The 22266-nt window shown below is 37.3% G+C and overlaps 1 protein-coding gene across 2 annotated transcripts in view; it reads right to left on the bottom strand.

Annotated features, from left to right (window-relative positions):
- mpped1 (metallophosphoesterase domain containing 1) overlaps positions 1-22266 on the bottom strand; it is a 44246-nt gene that overhangs the window by 17437 nt on the left and 4543 nt on the right. For both annotated transcript variants that reach the window (XR_010531698.2, XM_065265825.2), the window contains exon 4: positions 7424-7649. Coding sequence is in view for 1 of the 2 variants with exons in the window: in XM_065265825.2 (XP_065121897.1) it covers positions 7424-7649 (226 nt within the window). In the remaining variant the exon portion in view is untranslated. The remainder of the gene's footprint in view (positions 1-7423; positions 7650-22266) is intronic.

Here is a 22266-nt window from a genome sequence, read left to right as displayed (position 1 = left end):
TAACATGAATAAAAATAATACATTTCTTTTAAATAATAATAAAAACTTTAATAAAAAAATAATTTTCTTGTGCATGCTCCATTTTACTACTCACAAAATGAGCCCTTAAAGCTTTCCAAGGCAGTTTAAAACAGACCTATCCATGCAGAAGACTGGCTTACACAAATTTGTGAAAGTGTGAGGGGTCTTGATGACAGGACTAGGCCATTCTTACATCCCCTGTCCCCCAGGCATCTCAGATGTTAATTGAGAAGTTCCTCGCGTGGCCAGCCCTACATAGCTAAAGTGGTGAGCTTTTCCCTGTGGGGAGACACGACTGATACTGTACTAATCTCTCCCATCTCTTTAAATCACTCTCCACATCAGACCGGCACTTTAATTAATTCACACAGTCCTGCTCTCAAGGTCAAGTAGTTAAAAGCACTGTTTAATATATATATATATATAAATATGCAGCCACCAGTTCTAGATCATTAGTACCGGTTCTGCTCTTGCATCTCTTGATCCAAATAAAGGGCCATTCATTAGTGGCTCGTCCTGCGTCCCCTTCGTCAGCCAAAACAAGTCATCAGCCATGAGTGAGGCAGGTACAGAAAAGAAACACTCTTCCCCAATCTTTCTCTTAACTTTCTTTTTATGTTTTGACGATCTACTTTAATTGGGCCACTATAGAGGAGAAGCAAATCCTTAATAATTAAAAAATCTAATTACAGAGTCTTTTGCATCTCTGGCATTAATTATTCCTTGTGGAGTCGCTGGATAGCGAACATTTCTTCTTTTTTAATTTCACTTTCACAGGAAAAAAAGTGCGTTTTACCACCCCTTCTGAATTCCCTCCTTTTTCTGTCAAACTTCGTGACAGTCGCCGCTGATCTTAAACAGCATCATTAAACGATTACAGCACTTGTTTAATCCTCTCACACATGTTTTTTGGCAACCAGATGTCTTAACGTGGTTCTGGATCATATGTCTTGGCTAAAAGATGCCCTGCTGTGCAGTGTGTAATAGCGTATGAAGCCCCCTGCTGCCCCTCAGTGCAGTGGCACAGAGAACTGATTGACAAAACATTTTGCAGTTAATTCTCTTGATTTTCTGACAGTTTCAGCGCAAAGAGATCTGTATGGGTCTATATCGTGTGGGTTTATGATAGACAGAATGACAGCAGTGCTGAAAAAGTTTAGGCTGCAGAGCCTTGGCTGGAAGGTGTGGTGCTGATGTAGGCAATGCATTTCTGAACCCAGATGGGGCATTAGATATGCTACACTTTTATCTTTGGGAATTTATGTGAACTATAGACAAAGTTAGGGTTTGGTTAGGGTTAGAAACTAAAAAATTTTATTGATCAGTGGTTGCTATTTCATAAGTTAGACTTAAGGGACTTTTATTGAGTTTTACTTTAGGTTTCAGGTTCATTCAAGTATCAATGATCTTTTAGTGAAACTTTGAGGGAAAACACTGACATTTTAGTTGACATACAGTGAATGTACAGAGCTTTAGTGTTTAGTGTTTGAACATAACTGTGTGTCATCATTGTGTACCTAAACACGCTATTCTGATAAAAATCCAACCACTACATTTTTTTAAAACCCCATATAATAGTCAAATAATAGATCAAGCCATTAATATTTTTAGCAATGTGAAATCACATTGCTTAAGCCCCACCTACAGCCACTGACAGACCCTGCTGAATTGACATAGTTTTCACCCTGAGTGAGTTGTGCACTGTCAAGCATTGTCTCCAAGCTGAAGCAGCTGTATAAACAAGACTGTCTTGTAAGCAAATGACATTTTTTATTAACATCTGAGCTGATTAAGACACAGTGGATTAGTTTAATTTTTTAATGGAATGTGCCTAAGAAAATATTAAGTCTTATGTGTTTGTGAAAATCATTTTACTCTGGACTGCTTTGCAAACGGGGGTCAGTACAATGCCTGATTTGCACAATAGTTGATTCTGAAAGATGGGTCTACTGTATGTATCAGCTGTGATCTAACTACATATACATAACAATATTTGCAAAACTCCTTTGTAAATGTGTTTGTTAGCACACATTGTCACTATCTAAATTAATTATCATTTAAAGGTACACAGACAAAAACAGCATGTTTATGTACTGTAAAAAAGATTTGTTGTTTCAAGATTGTGTTCCTGCTGCCTTCAAATTTTGAGTAAATATTAAATATAAAAATATTAAGTATTAGCTATTTTTAAGATGAATTAACAAATGGTCCCATTTTTCCTGTGTTTCGGAAGCTGTGTTCTTGTATTTACAGTCTGTGTGCAATATAACATGTGTTCATGTTTCATGTGTAAAAAAAAAGTATAAATATATTGTCATATTATAAATATGTCATCTGTGAAAGACGTAGGACAAAAAAAGTTCAACAAATCACTGAACTAAACTTTTCTGCTGAATTGACAACCTACACAGGAGCCACAAAACAAAAGACATCTTTTTAAACAACAACGGCAAAAACCGTCTGGATCAGCAAAGGGCAAAAACCCAAATTAACACCGGTGACTTTACTGCATTACCACAAGATGCAAACAGCTGCGGGATGCAAAGGGTCTGAATGGGTCTATGCAGTATTTATTTTGGTAAGGTAGGTACGCGATATAATTGTATTTAGATGGATTCAGATATTCTACTTTTATGAAACATTGTGTTGCTAATGTAGTTTGTGTTCCTTTGTGGATTAGCATAACGATAAAGTTACTACATCTAGACAACCGAAAATGTGCTTTAACTAATTCCGATTTCAAACAGTTGTTTATGTTGGTTATTTTGGTAATGTAATTCACTTTGTACTGCAAAGTTTTCTCACTGGTGAATGAGACATGAGATGTGGATGTCTGGTCTGTGCATGTTCATGTGTTTTGGAGGAGGCGTGACTTTGGATGGTGATTTGAATGGAGGGTGGGATCGTGATTTGTGTGCTACTAGGCTACCGTTAGCATTTTCCAAAATCAGATACCCTGCCTTTAAAGAAAATACATTGCTTGGCATTGAACTTTGAGCTTTATAATTTTTCAGGTATTATTTATGCTCTTAACAGCAACCTTACGCATCCCATACAGTTTGAAAGAAGGGATCACAAAAAATGGTTGCTTTAAGGCAGCACAAACACTTACTTTTTTAAGTTGAAACAACATACAAATAATTTGTATTTTGAGCTGAACAACAAGCACATTGTGGGCACACCTGAGACTTATTATTGTAAGAAAGGGCACAATAAATCCCCTTTAATTTAATGTGGATGTCACAACTTTTAGAAAGTTTTTTCCATTTAATCATTGCTTTCTAATTAAATATTTACTAGAACTTCGTTGTCATTATTCTCTTAAAATAATAAACATTTTCTATGTGCCCCCACAATTAATCTGAAATGACAAAAGCTATGTGCATAACAATTTAAAGTCAAATTATTTAAAAAACATTATTTTGCATGGAAAATACAACCTGTCACACTGCAGGACAACATTTTCACGTGTCAAAATTTCATGTCAACTTCAACTAATAATACAAATAATAATACTGAACTATACTGCAAAACTTTCTAGCACATTGTCAGACATCACATTCATATTCCCTACCAAAAAGGGCCTTTTTTATTTCCAAGTTCCTTTTCATCTTTTGTGTTTAAATGCTAGCACTTTTCTCAATTACCTTCTACCTGTTCTTTTACAGCCAGCACATAAACATTCAGCTTGCAGCTCCCACTGATAGCAGCTGCCTGCAGGGCTTACAGGATTTGTGTGTGTGTGTCTAAGTGTGTGCACTAAGCATCATCGTGGCTTGTCACCGCATCAGTGAGTAACTGTCCATGGAAGTGTATACACAATAGATGAGGGAAAGTTTAAGCTCTATGTGTGTGGGGTTTGCTCAGAGCGATGCATGTTGTTGGTCTTACACATTGTTTGTTCTTCACACTGTCTGAAAGGGACAGCCATCCTTAATACTCCATCCACCCACACCAGCTCACTCACACACAAACACACACACACACACACACACACACAAACAGACAAGAACACACCACGCGTCCCCGAATTCGCAGATCTGCGGATGACAAATGACTTGTAAACTTGCATTAGCGTCAGCAGAACAGAAAAACACACCACATGTTTCCCCCATGCGGCTCTTTTCATTCCAGAATCACCGCATGACAAATAGTCAGGATTGAGGGAAGAATGCTGTATGCCAAGATCTCATTAAGCTTAGTAAGGAGGAGAGACTAAGCATGTGTGCAAAAAAGCACATGGATGTACGTAGAGATTGTCAAGATGGTCGACTAGCCGATTATACTGTAAGTTTAGATTTAGTATGTTCATTGGCATTCTGTGCTTTTTAGAACACCCCCCTATGAGAAGCTATGTCTTTAAATTTGTTACAGTGTACTATTGTGCTGGCCACACACATTCAGATGGACAAGACAGATTAGCGAGAGATGATGAAGAGATGAATATCGCTAAAAGGCTGTAAAGTTTAGATGGATGACGAAAAGAGAGGACTTAAGGATTGAATTGATGTTGCTGGGGCCTGGTGCCGGCTGGACAGATACATAAAGAGGCATAAAAAGTAGTGGTAAGAAGATGGATGACTCTACTGAGCAATGTGGCGTGGCACAGATCAGAGACAGACATTGCCCACGGCAACCAAGGACTCGGCCCATAAAGCTGACAACATCACCGGAACAAAATCACCATGGAGATGAGATTTTTGCCACTCTGCCCCAGCGTGGCAGAACGTCCCAGACACTGCGGTGTCGGGAGAGGAGAGATTGATGTAGGAATAGATGGAGTGACAGTGAGACAGATGATAAAAGAGAGAGGAACTGTATCTGTATTCTGCTATATTGGAATGCTATTACCAGAACTCAGCAGTGCTAATGTTTTATTAGGTCTGCATGGCGTAAACACACAAACACGCTGGCAATGGGATGAGTATTTCTGTCAGGACAGTTTGAGGTGGATTTATTTCTGATGGTTTTAATCTAGCTCATGAGTTTAGGAGTGACAAGATACACACACACCTAAATATAATCACATCTTTACTTAGTCTGTTTGTAGGGTTTAATTTGTAAAGATTTGCCTATCTGTAAACACACCTGTGAAGGAGAACGACACACACACACACACACACACACACACACACACACACACACACACAATTAATTTGTTTCCAAGGCCATGTTGTAGACTTGCACAGTTTTTACATGAAGCTAATAATAATGACTAAAGTCTTGCTTAGGGCTGAAACAACTACTCGATAAAATCATCAATTATCCATTTTGAAAGTCGTTGTCAATATGTGTCAATTACAGTAGATTGTAACAACTCAATACTTGTTTTGTGCATGTTATGTAATTTTTTTAAAGGATCTCTTGATAAAAATGCAATATAATATCCATAACTTTATTATCAGTTGTGTATAAAGACCTTACATAATGAACTGTTTTGTTTTTTATTATTTCGAATGAGCAGTTTTATCTACATACACCGCGGGTCTGCTTACATTGAAGTCGTTATTTCGGGCCGTCTTCCTTCTACAGTAATAACAGCTCTATAGAGTGCATTTTGTCATAGCATTTTTTCAGACGACATAAAAATGGCATTTATTGTACAATGCGGAATATCACAGAATTTGGCAAATTTTGGATTCAGTCATTTTTAAAACCCATAATAACTTATTTTCAAAAGCTAGTTTTTGACATGTTTTCATTATTCAGCAAATAAAATGACAGAAATGCACGGAAACATTTTCAATGTTAAACGTAAATAAATGTATGTCCGTTTCCCGTTGTGCATTGCAAAAAATTACAAGTGTTGCCTCATCAGATTTTGTCAAAGCTCGGGACACAGAAGACTAGTGGTAAAGACCTTTTGCGAGTAGCAAGATGCGCACGCAATGTGGTGGCAGAAAAACAGTGGAAATGAATTACACAGAAGTGAAATGAGCAAGATAACTCACTATAAAATGTCTTGTTGTGATGTTGAGTGTCAGAATAGGAATACCAAACAAGATGGCCTTCATTTTAATAGGATTCCATCGTCGAAGACACCATTTGAAGATAATCGTAAGTGTTTATCGTTGCAGTAAGCCGTTAAACGGACAGACTGAAGTAATGAAATCATCTGAAAATGTATGTGTTTCTTATAGCGTTTTCATCACGTTACGTTTATAATTTATTTAAAAAGATTAAAGATTTGAATGGGTTATACTGAAAAAGCAATAGACCACTTTCGTGTTTGCAAACAGAGATGACTTTTTGTGGGCGGAGCCAAACTGGTTGCAGAAAGTGACAGCTCCGCAGTAGCGGTGTGAAGTGTTTTAACGTTAAACTGTGATTGTTATGGATCTGGTGTTCTGTCGAGGTCTGATTCCCCTATGTTTCCCTTTAGTGCAATGTTTCTTATAGCGTTTTAATCACGTTACGGTTATTTTTTAGATAAATTAAAAGTTTAAATGGCTTGGCTACTGATATGCATGTATGTTATGTATATGTATTGTTATTTTTTGGCAATTATTTTTACAGTCTGAATTGCTAAACTTTTAATTTATCTCAAAAATAAACGCTATAAGAAACATTACACTAAAGGTTTTGTTTTAACTGTAGTAAAACCATGGTTAATTTTCGTAAGGGGACTGGTTCTGCCCAGTGACATTACAGCGACATTGAGGCAGCAAAACACAAAATTAGTGAAAACTAAACAATGAAACAATGAAAATCTAATTATAAGTAAACTTCTATTTAGTTACACTAGGCAAAAATCTAACTGAAAACTTGTTTAGCTTTTTATCCAATTACTCAATCAATCAAAAATAATAATCATCCAATTAAGTGATTATCAAAATAGTAATGTGGCATAATAGACATAATAATATTGGCAGCCCTAGTCTTACAATAACCCTTACTCACAACGTGTACTTTTAAACATAAAATAAGGCATTAATTAGCCCCATAATAAATTTGTTTTCCTGTAGGGGATGCATCCATGTGATTTTGTTGGGTTTTACTTTTATTGTAAGAAAAATGTTCTCCCCAGAAGTTTATAACACACACCTACGCTTCAAAGTGAGGGCCAGTTTTAATGTAATAAGAAAAACAATTCACCGGCACTCAGTGTGAATATATTAACGTTTACACTTCAGGGCTTATAGCTAACAAACACACACACACACACACACACACTCACACACACATACACACATGCTAATTCGCACACGCTCACACAGAGGTAAATCGCAGGACATGGAGGGTGGCAAGAGACGTGATAACAAGAGAAAGAAAGAAGAAAAATCAGGAAAGAAGGAGCAAAAAATTAGAAATACTTGAGGGGGAAGGGACAACACAACAACATATGGTGACAAACACTGTGACAGGAAAGAGAGCGAGACTTGAGAGCGAGAGAGAGACTCACCACGGTGAGCCGTAGATTCGGAAGCCTCTGACAGTAACATCAGAGTCCTGCAGGTAGATGCAGTTGGTGAGCAGGGACTGAACGTTCTCGTAGTTCTCCGGCTTGAGTTTGGAGGCTGAGGGAAAGTAGTAAAAATCCTGCTTTATCAGGTCAGCCATGAACTCCTGATCAAACGTCAGCTCGTGGTTCCCGGCTATAACGATTTTGATCTCATAGGGCAGAGTGCCTGCGGAAGGAGAAAATATGGTAGTTGTCACAATGCATTGCCTTTATTAAGGTAAAACAACAATGAGAGCCAGTAGAAGAGAGAATTTTGATGCCAAAGATTGACATCATGATGAGTGACAGCATGACTTCCTGTGCTTTATGACCAAAAACATTACATGACTTTCCATTCATAATACCTTGTTTGTTTCATAGATTTTGCATTAAAAAAATATTCTTGATCAGGGGTTTTCAAACTTTGGGTCAGAAACCACTTGTGGGTCGCACTGTGGGATAAGCTGGGTCAAGAAAGTCCCTTGGCTCTTGCGTTGAATGAAACAAAAAACTGTTTAAAAGAAATGAAATTATAATTAAAAATACTCTCTATTAAAAGAGAATGAATATGTATTGTTTTACCTATGTGTCCGTCTAAAATGTTTTGATATGTCTTGAGAAACATTATGCCTGTCTAGGTGGGTCCTAAAATGAAAATGTTTGGGACCCCTTGTTCTAGAAAATGATCATATTTAAATAGAATTATTATTATTTTTCAAATTTGATTATCCATTTCTCAACTTGTAAAAATGAAAGTTAATTCACTCTCTAATATGTTCAGGTTTTTCTGTCCTGATCTGGGAGACACTGGCAAACTAAGGTATGTTGTTAGGTGTCTTTGGGTTCATCCAAATACCCACACTTGCGGTCTTGGCCACTCGAAAGTGTGTGCTCATGACAGGAAGTACTATAAAGTGAGCAAGACTGTCCCATGTCTTAAAACTGGCAAAGTGCAGAGCCCTTAACCCACATTATCTAAGCTAAGCGTATCCCAGCATGCATGAGTCTTTTGCCCAAACCTTGTGAGATATCGTGGAAACTTTTAAAGCATCATGAAATCCCGCTGTTTCAGCTCCAGTCTACCTCACTGTCATTTTGAAAAATGCTACTTACAGTAAATAGGCATTGACGCTGTGAGAAGAATGGCAATGAGTGGGTGGGGGAACTGATATAAGATAAGATTTACTAAGGTTAGCGATATTACAGAAATATTTAAACTTCAGAACCGTATCCATGTGCAATTATCCTGACCCGATTTCACATTTTCCTTTGTTTTTAGAGTGTTAAATGATGTTTGTGCACATAAAACCTCAGTAAAGTTGCAAAAATTAAAGAGAAATCAGTCCAAAGAGATCTTCTTTTTAAAAGTGAAGCCTCAATCACGCCTACCTAAAACAGCTCGTTCAGCACGCCCATGCAGTTAGACGTCATACTGGTTTGAACATTTTCAATGTAAACGCTGTAGTATTGTTGTATCCACCATGTCGAGCAGACACTTGGCTTTCCAATGGAGTAAGCATTAAGAAACCAGGGGTTAGATTTTATTGACAACACTCTTTCAGAACAGTACAGCCAAAATGTTTGATTGTGTGGTGCAGATTTTACGGAGGACTAGTACTTTTTAAACACAGAGGAGTACAACGCTGGATGTACACAAAGGCTTTGTCTAATACCGATGTTTTTACTGTCCTAAAAACAGGCTGATGTCTTCCTTGTTCTATGAAGTCCATCCTTCAGAAATACGTAAGGAGTTTTGACTGTGTAGTTTGTTTAGTGTGTTGTGATTCAATGGCAGCTTAGCTTGCCGTTAGCTTAGCTGGCGACGGATGCATTCCTGTGGGTGGAGGTTAGTCAAAAACTGTTCTACTGACTTCATTAAAGAAGGAAGTAGAGGGCTGTAGTCCAAACCGGCCATTCGCTGTAGGCTTTGAAAGGGAATTCTGTTGAAGAAAATATATCGCCTGGCATTGAACATCAAACACTTTATTGTTTTACAGGTATTATTTATGCTATTTTAGCAATATTACACACTAACTAGGGTTTAAAAAATGGGATCAGAAAAAAACGTGACCTTGAAATAATTTACTACTACGATTCAAACGCGAGTTTTGTGTAGTGTAGAAAAGCGCTTGTTGTTTGTCATTCCTACGATCAAAAATGCAGACATGGTTTTATGTTTTAGTATCCTTACCTTACCAATCTGTTACGTTCTGCTCACATTGCGCTGGTAAAGTTGATCGATCAGCTTAGCCATCTGTGTTTTCTGGGTCAGATTCAGGCTCATATTGATAAGGTAGTGAAGATAATAGTATCTCCTGGCTTTCACTTTGCTTTGGGAGCCCATCTTTCAAAACATGGCAAGGAGCGTCACATTTCCGTTTACATAATTAAGGTATTCGGCCAATCACAACGCACTGGATAGTTGGCCAATCGGTTCACACCACGCTTTCTCAGAACAATTAGCTTTGTACAAAACAACCTGTTACAGATGGGTGGGACATGGAGGTGCTAAAAAATGTACGGTATGTGGGAAATAATGCTTTTTCTATGCAAACATTGTATAACACCAAATACACAAAGTAATGTGCTTTTTAGCCATGAAATATGGGGATTTAAAAAAAAAAAAAAGGGTTTTTTGCAGGTGCAAAGTTCAGCAAATGTTCATTTCAGAGTGTTATTGTGTTCATTTTATTCAAAGACTTAAATATATATATTTTAAGTAGCCTAAATAAAAAACTACGTTTTGGTGCAAATTGCTGCCCTTACCTGGATTGACATTTTCACACTTGCTAACTGTGTGCCATTGTGTAAATAATTCAATACATGTAATACGTCATGTAAGTAGTTAAGTGGTCAAGTGCAAAGACCGCAAGTGTGGGTATGGTCTTGGTCAAGGCACGAAGAGTATCGCTTGAAATAGTTGAAACAAACAACCATTGGTAAGGAAAAGTTGGAAATGATGGGCCATCAAATTCTGTGGAAATCTCTTGAGCTTTCAGCAAAGTTTCACAGGAACAGATTCCATGTGAATCTGCCAATAAAGTACACCATTCTCATAGAGGTATTAAGCTGGTTGATATTGGCACATTGGGTAACAGCGTCTGGAGTTTTTCCCGCAGGCAGAATCTATTGCATGAAATCATAACCTGATCCTGGCTCTTAAAAGACTTCTCTCCAGCTCTTTTTTCAGAAACATTGAAAATTAAATGGCACTTCATATTTCTGACATCAATAATGCACAAATATTATTACTTCTTATTCCATCGCTGTCTGCATTTTTCACAATTCTACAAAATTTTGCGGCGCTGAAGAGTGAACCTGTCCACGCTTGACAAACATAAAGACAGTCTGTCCACACAAATCTCCTCTCTCCAAATGGCTCTCCCAGCAGCCCCGCGGATCCGAGGCGAAATTACACCAAACATCTGGAAATGTTCGCTTTATTTGAGAAGTGTCAGGAAAGAGATGAGATGCGTCAGAAAGTGTAAGGTTTGAGGTGTGACGGCGAGTTCAGTCAGCCTGTGTTTTGACAATTACGCAGCCAAGCGTGTCCCTGAAAAGCGGCAATTAAATTGTGGGCGGGAAAGATTGGGGGGAACTGGGTGGCGGCACTGTGGATCTGCAAAAAATAAATGACAAAACGTGCACACACTCGCACACGGTCCCTCACACACGCTTATGCTCAGAATGTGTGACTTACCAGCAATTTGCCTGACACTTAACATGTGCACACTACTCGATACCACACCTCTAAAAATCTGTGGCCGTAAGCAAAATTTTATCATCGCTGGGAGATGATCGTAAAAGACATGGACAGAAATGACTTTGTTGTGGCAGATGCTTCATAATCATCACCTAAGGAATCTTGGATATGTATAACCTCTTCTCAGTGACAAAGCTCTGATACACTCCTCTCTCAAAGATATGGGTTTTAAAAAGTGTTCTTCGCGGCGATGTCATAAAAGAACCATTTTTGGTTCCTCAAAGAACCTTGTAGTCAAAGGTTTTTAAATGATTGAAGATTTCTTTATTACCTTTTTATAGTCTGTAAAACCATTACAAACAACCTTTTACACAACAAAAAGCTTCTATGAATGATAAAGGTTCTTTATAGAAGCATACAGCCCAGCAAAGCTTTTAGAAACCTTCATTTTTGAAAGAGTATTCACTTTTTAATACACTTAATACAGAACTCAGTCTAAGCTCATGCTGTGATTTAATTTTATTTCCAAGCCATTTTAAAAGGCTAACACTATATCTTGGACTGCATGTTAAACTCTTTGTGACTCAACATCACTTTCTCACACACCCATCATTGTATTTCCATTTTTATTTTAAAGCAATACTGTGTTATGACCACTAAAGTTAAATTAAAAGACAGATCATATGTGCTAGTTTCATGCCTCTTGGATCACTATGATGCTTTTTTCGTTCATGCTTACACAGCAAAAAGTCCAGTGTAAAATGAACTCTTACAGAGTGGATTTCAACACTTTTTCAGACTTTATATAGCTACACACTTATCATAATAAATGAACACATTCAAGGTGGTTACATTTTTAACACTAGGCCAGAGTTTATTTGATTCACAAAATCGTTAAAGGGGTCATATTATGATATTTTTTTAAAAATGTAAAATAAGTCTTTGGTGTCCCCAGAGTACATATGTGAAGTTTTAGCTCAAAATGCAACACAGATAATTTATTATAGCATGTTAAAATTGCCACTTTGCAAGTGCGAGCAAAAATGTGCAGTTTTTGGGTGTGTCCTTTAAAATGCAAATGAGCTGATGAAATGCAACGCCTTCAGACGAAGAATTTACATGAAACAGCCAATAAACTCTATGGGCCCTATCATACACCCGGCGCAATGCGGCACAATGCACGACGCAAGTGTCTTTTGCTAGTTTCAACCTGGAGCAATTATAATTTTCACGTTGAGGGCCACGTTGATTAAATAGCAAATGCATTTGCGCCCAATCTGGTCTGAAAACAAGGTGGGTTCGTAATACTGAACGACAATGCGCGTTTGCTTATTACACACATGGATGCGCAGCAGAACACAACCCTTTTTATAATATGAAAAATTAAAGGATTAAAATGTAAACGATTATTATTATAGAGTCTCTTGGACATAAATGAGGACCGATTATGAGACGTTAGAAGGCGTAAAGAGATGTTTTACCTGTAGCCTGGTAAGTAATTAAATGTTTTGCTTTAAACAAATGAAAATATTGCATCTATTTATCTTATGTTTTTTAAATGCTTCCCCATGGATTTATTGTATATGGTGACTCTGTACCTGTGGATATGGTGAGATGAGAACAGATGCGCTGACCGAATGCTCCCCGCACGTTTGTAAATTCTTTATCTCCTGATTGTTACAAATAAAGTATTTTTAGAGTACAAACCTAAAATAGAAACAACCCTTTTCGACTGTGCGCACAAAATTTTTTTCCCGTTGCTAAATTTGCAAAAGTGGAATCGGATAGCCCGTTTAGACCGTGCACTGTGCGCTTTAGACCATGTTCTTAGATCGTTAAAATAGGGCCCTACAAGTAAGATGTAAAATGCAATTTTAGGTTTCAAACAGAGATGGTGGATAAAGAGAGGATAAAGTTACTGATTGCATTACAGGAGCATTCTTTTTTTATTGTTTAAAACTGGCATGATTAAATCTGTGAGAGCCCTTTGTGTCATGTCAAGGTCCTAATAAGCCATTTTTGTGATAATGACCATCACACTGTACAATATTAGTTGTAGTTTTGCTACAGTACACACCTTTTAGCATCCAAACTTGATAGCAAAATTGTTTATTCTATATAAAATTAAATTTTTCTGCATGGCAATATTAATATGTTTTTCTAGATGCCTCCTGAATTTTGATAATTTGCTCTTTGTAGTCAGAAATTCATAGCATAAATTGCATTGTGGTGCCAAACATTTATTTCAATCTGTAAGTGATGTGGTGTGCATGATTTTCTTTGACCTTGTGTGATTTTGTTTATAGTTTTTGAGGATGAGGTCATGTATACTGTGCCATGGACCATATGGCCAGGCATAATACAGCTATTACCTAATTTGGTTCAATTACATTCTTAATTTTGCTGGGGTTTTTTTAATTCAATGCTGGGTAAATATTGGGTAGAACATTGGGTTATTAAATAAACATGTGCTGTGTTGTTTTAATTCAATGCTGGGTATTCTCAACTCATGGTTAACAACAACCTTTTGTCCTAACCAATATTTACCCAGCATTGAATTAAAATTAACCCAGCAGAATTAAGAGTGTAAGTGAACCAAATTAGGTAATAGGTGTATTATGCCTTGCTATATGGTCCATGGTACAGTATACATGCCCTCATTTGAAGTAGGGCTGTATATTGGCAATAATCTCACGATATGACATGTATCATGAAATGCGCTGCAATACATTGCGATACTGTGAATTTGGACAATATGTTGGCCTATTTTCTGTTTTATATATATATATATATATATATATATATATATATATATAAATATGAAGATGTAATTTAATATAATTTTAGGAAAGCTGTCATTGGTAACACACCAGCATATAAAAACCTTAGTGAAAAAATGTTTGTGGCATGCTCCATGCTAGTACTTCCGGTCACTGTTTAAGTTCAGAGAATGCTATCCAGTGTTGGGGGTAACGCATTACAAGTAACGCGCATTACGTAATAATATTACTTTTCTGAAGTAACGAGTAAAGTAATGCATTACTTTTTAAATGTACACATTAATATTTGAGTTAGTTTTTTAAAAAAGTAATGCGAGTTACTTTTCAATTTAATTAATTTAAATTAGAAAATAAATTAATGTACTGAATTAAACTGAACATATTAATGTAGAATTACGCGCTCTGTGCGCCTGAGCAGGAACTGTTTGAGTCAGAAACGGAGATGGCAGACCAGAGCTTGACATTTTTGCGATCATAAATACACCTGCAAGGCCTGAAAGAGATCAAGCCTCAGCCAAGTAAGAAAAAGTAACGCAAAAGTAAATTAAAAGTAACGTAAGCATTACTTTTCATGAAAAGTAATTAAAGCTCTACTGTGTACTTTTTTGAGTTAATTCTTAGCAAAAACCCATGTTTTCTTTCAAAAGTATGTGCTCATTCATGTGTAATTACTTCCCACCCACTTATCAAAGTATTTTTTGTAAGTGTAGAATCTGCTACTTAAAATACATACGGTCGAATCGCTCGACTGGCGCATCCAGGATGTGCCTCCATCTTTGAAATACATTCGCCGACGAGGGACATTCCTGAAATTCAAGCTCCGCCTTTCGCGCTTTCAGACTACACTCACGCGTCGATGAAAAAGGAGTGTCTAAGCTACGTTTATGGTTGCTTTTTGTATGTGATTTTAAGCAGACATATCATGAAAATGACTTTTTCCATGTTTAACATAAATATGTGTGCTTTGACGGATCACAGGCAAAGGACATTGCAAATTGTTCATTTTTTTCATTGCTTTTGCTTTGTAGTTACTGGCAGCCATGTTAACCTTGGCATGACATGGCCACCGTACGAGTTAAAACGCATTCCGAATGGGGGGGGGGGGGCTAGTAAGTAATATCAGGCATGTGATTGGCTAAGGACAAAAAAGCAGGAAAATATATTGAGACCCCCCCACACACACGCCAATCAAACTGGTGGCGGATCTATACGGATAGTAAAGCAGGACCCATAACAACTTATTTGAACAAAAAAACACATTTTAATTTATTTTACAGCTAGATGTGCAACAAGCAACTTTTTTGTACAGTATGACACATAACAACTTATTTGGTGAATGTGTAACAGTGGGAATCAAAAGCAAGTGTCTTGTCCACTGCTCCATCACCACCTCTCTCTATAACAACAACCATGACAAAAAAATATGTTTTAACTTATTTTTGTTTTACATTTCTACCCAACTTTAACAGCTAAATGTGCAACATGCAAATGTTCATGTCAAAAGAAGGCCTATTTTGCTATCCATATAAAATGTAGGCAATGGCTTATAAAAAACGAATAAATCTTACAAAGATTTTTTTTCCATATCCACTTAGGTTTCTCAGCTTGCACTCTAGCATTTGTGTGATCCAGGTAACGTGAGCTTTGCATAAAAAATGGTTATCATTCGCATGGCTACTTTTAGTTTAATACTTTAAGTAAATTTCCAAGCCTGTACTTTGATACTTTTACTTGAGTAAAGAAGTTAAATCAGTACTTCTACTTTTACCAGAGTATTTTTTTAATACAAATATCTGTAAAAATGTGCTACACAGGACCTTTAGTTATAATAAAGTGTCTTAAAGGTCTCTTTTCCTAATTTTAGACCCCTGTAGATTAGTAACTTTGTTAGCTGTTAAACATAAACAATAGAAGGTTGACACTAATAAATAAAAGCAATTGTACAAAAAAGTACAGGTGCCATTTATTTTAATCAAACTGGTCAACCTTAAAACTTTAAAAACACGAAACCTTTGAAAAAAAACAAACGATGTTACAGAGGCCGTTTCTCAATCCTAAGTCTGCAGCCTACGGAGGTCGCATTTCTAAGCTGCATACGTCATCAAGACTCATCAAGATTCACAATATTAACAATTATAAAGTTTACTATTATTCTTAGTTAATCGTAAATTGTTGTTATATGTTTATGACTTCCGAATGTAATGCTCAGTTAGGTTAAACCAGGCTCGATGACGTATGCAGCCTGCATATGAGACCTCCGGAGGCTGCAGCCTTCCGATTCAGAAACGTTCAGAGGTAACTTATTTCCTTGCCTTTTTTCGGAACCAATATTGTTGCATCGTCCCTCTCTCAGTCGCCACCAGGATTTTCTGCAATGGCGCTCGTTTTTCCTCTCATTTCTGTGAAAATTGCCGCTCCAAATCCACCAAGTAAACCGACGTGTATATGTTTGCTGCTCTGTTTCGCGTCACGCGAGTGACAGCCAAACGTCGCAAATGAGGAGAAGAGAGGAGAGAAATGATCGGGTCTGATTGGTGAATAAATAGGGTTTGGTTTTACACTGTGTGAGTGTAAGCAAGTTTGAGAACATAACATCTGGATTGTTTTAATGTAAATACGTGAATACAGCATCTGAATACAGGGTATGAATCAAGATCGATCGATTTTCAGGTCGGAAAATCCGGAATTCCGGATTAATCCGGAAAAATCACATCCCTGAATATTCAGTGTGTCATATAGAATTTATACACTACTTTTAATAGCTATAAATGCACATCCTACTGTCCACAAGCCTTTTGTTTTGTTTAGGTCCTAATCCATCAGTTGAAAACCACTTGCTGCAATATTCACCTTCTGTTTCTCTGTATTCTAGCAATAAAGTCATTCCTAATGTGTTTCTCCATATCCCAAAAAAGAAGTATTCCATATTGTGTTTATGTTATGCACCATCGGTTTCGCATACATGTGTAGGCACTGCAAAAGTGTGAAAATCTTTGTGCATATGTTCATTTCTGTGCTCTCTCGCTCTCTCTCTCTCTCTCTCTCTCTCTCTCTCTCTCTCTCTCTCTCTCATATAGGTTCCTCAAACAGCCTGGCTCCTTCAAAGGTAGAATTACAGACAAAAATCACCATTTTACAATGGAGTCATTCTTTCAGAAATACAAAGCAAAAAAGAAAGTCTTTGGAAGCAATCAATCACACAAATACAAAACGCCAGCAAAAGGAAGGATAGAAAGACAAGTCCACGGCTTTTGTGATGAGAGGGAGAGGAAAATGGGTGGAAAAAGAACGCAGATTTCTGCCCAAACGCCTAATCTGGACGACTGTGTGCTGCTTCTTGTTATTAGTCTCTATCTTCTTGGGCCCTTTGTCTTGTGATTTCAAAAGCACTTTCAAGCTGCCAATAGCTTAAATTTCACTGTGAACCTGAGTGACAACAGCTTGTGTTCTTTTATGTACTTTCACTTCAAAAACGATGCAATTAAAGTGAATGAATGCAGGCCATGCGTGCCGGCGCACAGGCACACATACATGCAGGAAAAAGGCATGTTCAATAATTTAGACGATACACACGAGGCATACAAAATTTCTTTTGCAAGCAATGTATTTGTGCATGTGCAGTGGATGGTTGGATTCATGGTTTTAGAGGCGTTTAAACTCATAGGAAGTGTCCGGATTGAGCGCTATTGTCATCTCTGATCTAGTGGGTGGTCTGTGGGCTTTGATGAAGCAAATCCTCCAACCTCCAAAATTCAGAGCACATTCAACAGGATTACCAAGCTGTCTCGCGCTGCGTGCATGCAAGTGAGTGGCTACCGCAAGACATTTGCCACCTACGCAATACAGTATGTGCACTTTCTTGTAAGTTGGCCGACTGAGAAAGTATCTGCCAAAGACATAACTGCCCATGTATTACACACCACGTATAATCGTGGGCTTTTGTGGAATAAAAATAGACAAATCCCAGAATACATCAAGTTTCCAGATTTTAAATGTAGATGAAATTATGGTACTGAACGATAAACACATTTTATGTATACACACATTACCTAAAGTAAAGCTCATAAAGTTATCATCCTTTTGTTTCACTGTTCAAGTAAAAAAAAAACGTAAGAAGAGTCAAGCTGCCATGTTAATAATCCATAGCTAAACCTTCAGCTGGGTAAACTCATGGCAGACTGAAGAAACTGCACAAAGCAAAGAGCCGCAGAGCTTGAAGGAGGAAAGAGAGAGAGAGCACATTAAACTTTCATGCCGCTTTTCTTTCCACATAGAGGGAATGGAGGAAAAACTCAAAAGTTGAGAAAGGAGTAAGAAAGGTGTAAACTTTTCTCCCAACATTCTTCCACCCCACACACATCTCAAAGCCCACGCAACTGTCACATACACCATTGAGGTTATCTATTATTCATAATGTGGACAGGACAGTACCAGACAAGGTGGAAGTACCAAACCTCCCTGACCTAAGAGACAGACAGAAACAATATTATGGTCTTTATTCGGTGGTTTCAATCGTTAACTGTATGTTTGTGCAGATCTTTTCACATCAAGTGTAACCTTAAATTTTTTTATTGCATTTTTTTTAAGTCTAAAAGAATAAGAATTGGAACAATGTTTGGTCAAAAAAGGACAAATCCAGCCGTTGGGTTAAATTGTTTAAACCAACAATGGGTTAAAAAGAAACGTTTTTTGTGTTGAAAAACCAAGCAAACCTGTAGGTTTACTCTAAAAATCCTTGGTTGTTTTAATCTATAGGACAAACCCACTAATAAGGGTGCTTCACAATGCCATAGAAGAACCTTTTCAGTCTATGGCCCTTTAAAGTAACTTTAACATCTCAAGCACCTTTCTATTTCACCAAAGGTTCTTAAAAGCGCTGGTTATTAAATGTTTTTGGCATGCAGTCCCACTTGCGTATGGTGTATCCCTTCATGCCCCCCCCCCCAAAGAAAATGTATGACATAAAACATTCCAAAACATATATAATGTAGTGCTGTTGGTTAGTAGCCTTATTTTTCTGAGTTTTAATTACACAGAATTTATGATAAATTAATATATTTTATAAAATAAAATGCCCCTTTGCACCATCTCAGGGCCCCCCAGTGAAAAAAAAAGGTTCTTTGGATTATAAAAATGTATAAAAGAAATGGTTCTTTGAGGATCCAAGAAAAAGGTTCTTCTATGGCATCGCTGTGCTTGTACAGAAAATTCCATCCATGTTAATGATCTCAAGAAGGTTGTAGCATCACTGTTTATTACTATGAAAACAGATGTTTGTGGATTACTTCACGGATCTCAATTCAAATACAGTTCCTCCTGTCTGCAGTTTAAAAATACATAGGATTTAAATCTGCATGACTGGTATTATAAGCAAGCAGCTTCTATCTCACTTTCACAGAGATCATTTAAGCTCCAGATGCTTTAAAAAAAAATCACACAAATGCAACTGTGCTCCAACACTTCTGTTACTTATTCATACATTAGCACTGTTAATTCATGAACATCTGCACTTTCTAACTGCTTTTCTTCTGCCTGCATCAAATTAACTGGCTAAGCAGAACGATCGACCAATGCTGTAATTATTTTAAAAATATTTATCAGTGTAATGGTCACCATAAGAGTTTCTTTAAAAAAATGTAAAAACTATTTATAATTCTATATTATAAAAAACTAAAAAAAATATAAAAAACTGTAATAAGTAAATTTTTTATAAGGTTACATATTTCTTTGCTAGCAGAAAGAAACAAGTTGCAGAAACAACATTCTTTGAAAATGTGTGAAATATCTCCTCTTAAGATATTTCATGCATTTAACATGGTTCTGCATAATGCTCTTTTATGTAAGAGGAAAAAATACACCTAACAGACATTTAAAAAGGTCTTGACTGTACACACTTATGTAACTTTAAAAAGTTGAATCATCTTTCATCATGCGCTTCAGACTGAGTATCTTTCTCATTTTAAAGCATGATGTGAAATTACATTACTGCTGATATGCCCAAACTAGCTAAAAAACTGAAGCTGACAGGTTCAGAGAAGTCAATTACTCTGATCTCGAGCATTCCAAACAAAGAACATGGTCCTTAAAAACATACAGACTAACAGAAAGAGAGAAAAAAACACTAATGCAACGCTAAGAAAAAAAAGGCCAGGAGACTGAAAAGCATCAACATATTTTTTATGTTTTACGTACATCTGTGTGCGTATGTGTGTATCTGCATCGTGTGGTAAAAGTAAATCAAATCTCTCAGGATTGCCGAGTTTTCTCAGATACACAGAAGCGAAGATATAGAGATAAGGGATCATCATAAATATTTATACAGAGACAAACGCGAGAACAAACGCGAGAACTTCCTTTCTGGCAGAAGACAGCGCACCAGAAAGACAAAGAGGGAGAGATTCAGCAGCAGAATAGAAGATGAGATATATGAGAAAAAAATCTTAATCTCGCTGGTGTCTCCCGCACCCTCCTGCCTATAACCTCCATCCATCCAGATCTTCTGCTTTCTGATTCTGATCAATATAGATCAATATATATATATATTCCAATATAAGTATTAGATGAACAGAAAATAATTAAAAAAATTAATTAAAAAACAACTCTGCAATGCAAAGACTATGATCTCTTAATATCAGTGACACCGTAACCTTAGTAAACACCTTAAAAATCTCCTTGTGATAAGACTTAAGGCTATTCGAATGAACACTTTTCTTGAGTTAATTCAACTTAAAAAATATTATTTTAATATTAACTTTATCAAAAATAAAGTTGTGTAAAACATTTCATAAAAATTCGAAGGGCCCTATTTAAACGATCTGAAACGCAAGTGCGAAGCGCAACGCGCAAGTGACTTTGTGGGTGAATCTTGGGCGCTGTTGCTATTTTCCCGGCGGGAAAAGGGGTTGGTCTGAAGTAGGTTCATTATTCATAGGTGTGGTTTGGGCGTAACGTCAAATAAACCAATCAGAATGCTATCCAACATTCCCTTTAAACGCAAGGGCGCAAGTTCCATGGCGGGTTGCTATTATTATGACGGATTTACCAGGCGCACGCCAGGAGTGGTTCACAGCCGAGGAGACTAACGTTCTTGTAAGAGCAGTTAAAGACAAAGAAGAAGAAACCCGCCCAAATCAGCGTAGGTTAAACAGGCGTGAGAGGAAATAGCCACAATTGTTTCATCAGCTGGCATCCCCATCGTTGCGCCAAGCGCTACAATGATGTCAGGAGACGGGGGAATCCCAAGCTGAAAAACCAAGCAAACCTGTAGGTTTACTCTAAAAATCCTTGGTTGTTTTAATCTATAGGACAAACCCACTAATAAGGGTGCTTCACAATGCCATAGAAGAACCTTTTCAGTCTATGGCCCTTTAAAGTAACTTTAACATCTCAAGCACCTTTCTATTTCACCAAAGGTTCTTAAAAGCGCTGGTTATTAAATGTTTTTGGCATGCAGTCCCACTTGCGTATGGTGTATCCCTTCATGCCCCCCCCCCAAAGAAAATGTATGACATAAAACATTCCAAAAAATCCCAAGCTTGCCAGCATAAATCGGGCACGCCGTGTAACGGGAGGTGGATCTGCCTCTACACAGATCTGCGTCCACCCTCACTGCCGAAAGGGTTTGGGGGCTTTGAAATCGGACCCAAGAAACGCAAGCAAGGTCCAACCCCAAAGAACACTTACAAACAAGTTCATATACATTAAGGATTCTTATGAAAACATTTTAATTATTATTTACATAAAATAAACGTAATACAGCCACACAACAACCTTATGAAAATATTTTAATCGTTATTTGCATGATCATTTTTTAACGCAGCCACACAATAAATAAAAACTATCACCACAATGCTCACCACTATGATTCCCCTTATCTCATGTGTTAATATTTTTTTATTGTAACAATTTATGATTTGCAAAAATAACTTGCATCTGTGTAGATTAGATAAGCAAATTGTGTGCGCGTTGTGCACGCTATTCATTATGGTCAAGCATGCGCCCTTAAAATAGCATAATGAACCACGCGCCACTGACACTGACTAGTTTTTTTTGGTCAGTGGCGCAATTGTTTTTTGAAACTGCAAAACAGCATCAGGTATGGTTTGCGCCGGAACACGCCTCCTTTTTTGCGCTGAACCGCCCAAGGAGCGCAAGTTCATTCCCTAGTTTGCCGACGTGCGTCTGTGGAGGGAAAAACCCGCTGTGCGCCGGTGCAAAATACGAATGATACATGCGTCACTGACACATGTCACAAGTCAATTGCGCTGGGTGCAAGATAGGGCCCAAAATTTTAAAGCAACCACAATGTAAAAAAATTATTT

Source organism: Paramisgurnus dabryanus, chromosome 1 (genome assembly GCF_030506205.2).
Source record: "Paramisgurnus dabryanus chromosome 1, PD_genome_1.1, whole genome shotgun sequence".
NCBI classification, from domain to species: Eukaryota; Metazoa; Chordata; class Actinopteri; order Cypriniformes; family Cobitidae; genus Paramisgurnus; species Paramisgurnus dabryanus.
The sequence above is the reverse complement of the archived record's forward strand: the minus strand, read 5'-3'. Positions and strand labels throughout refer to the sequence as shown.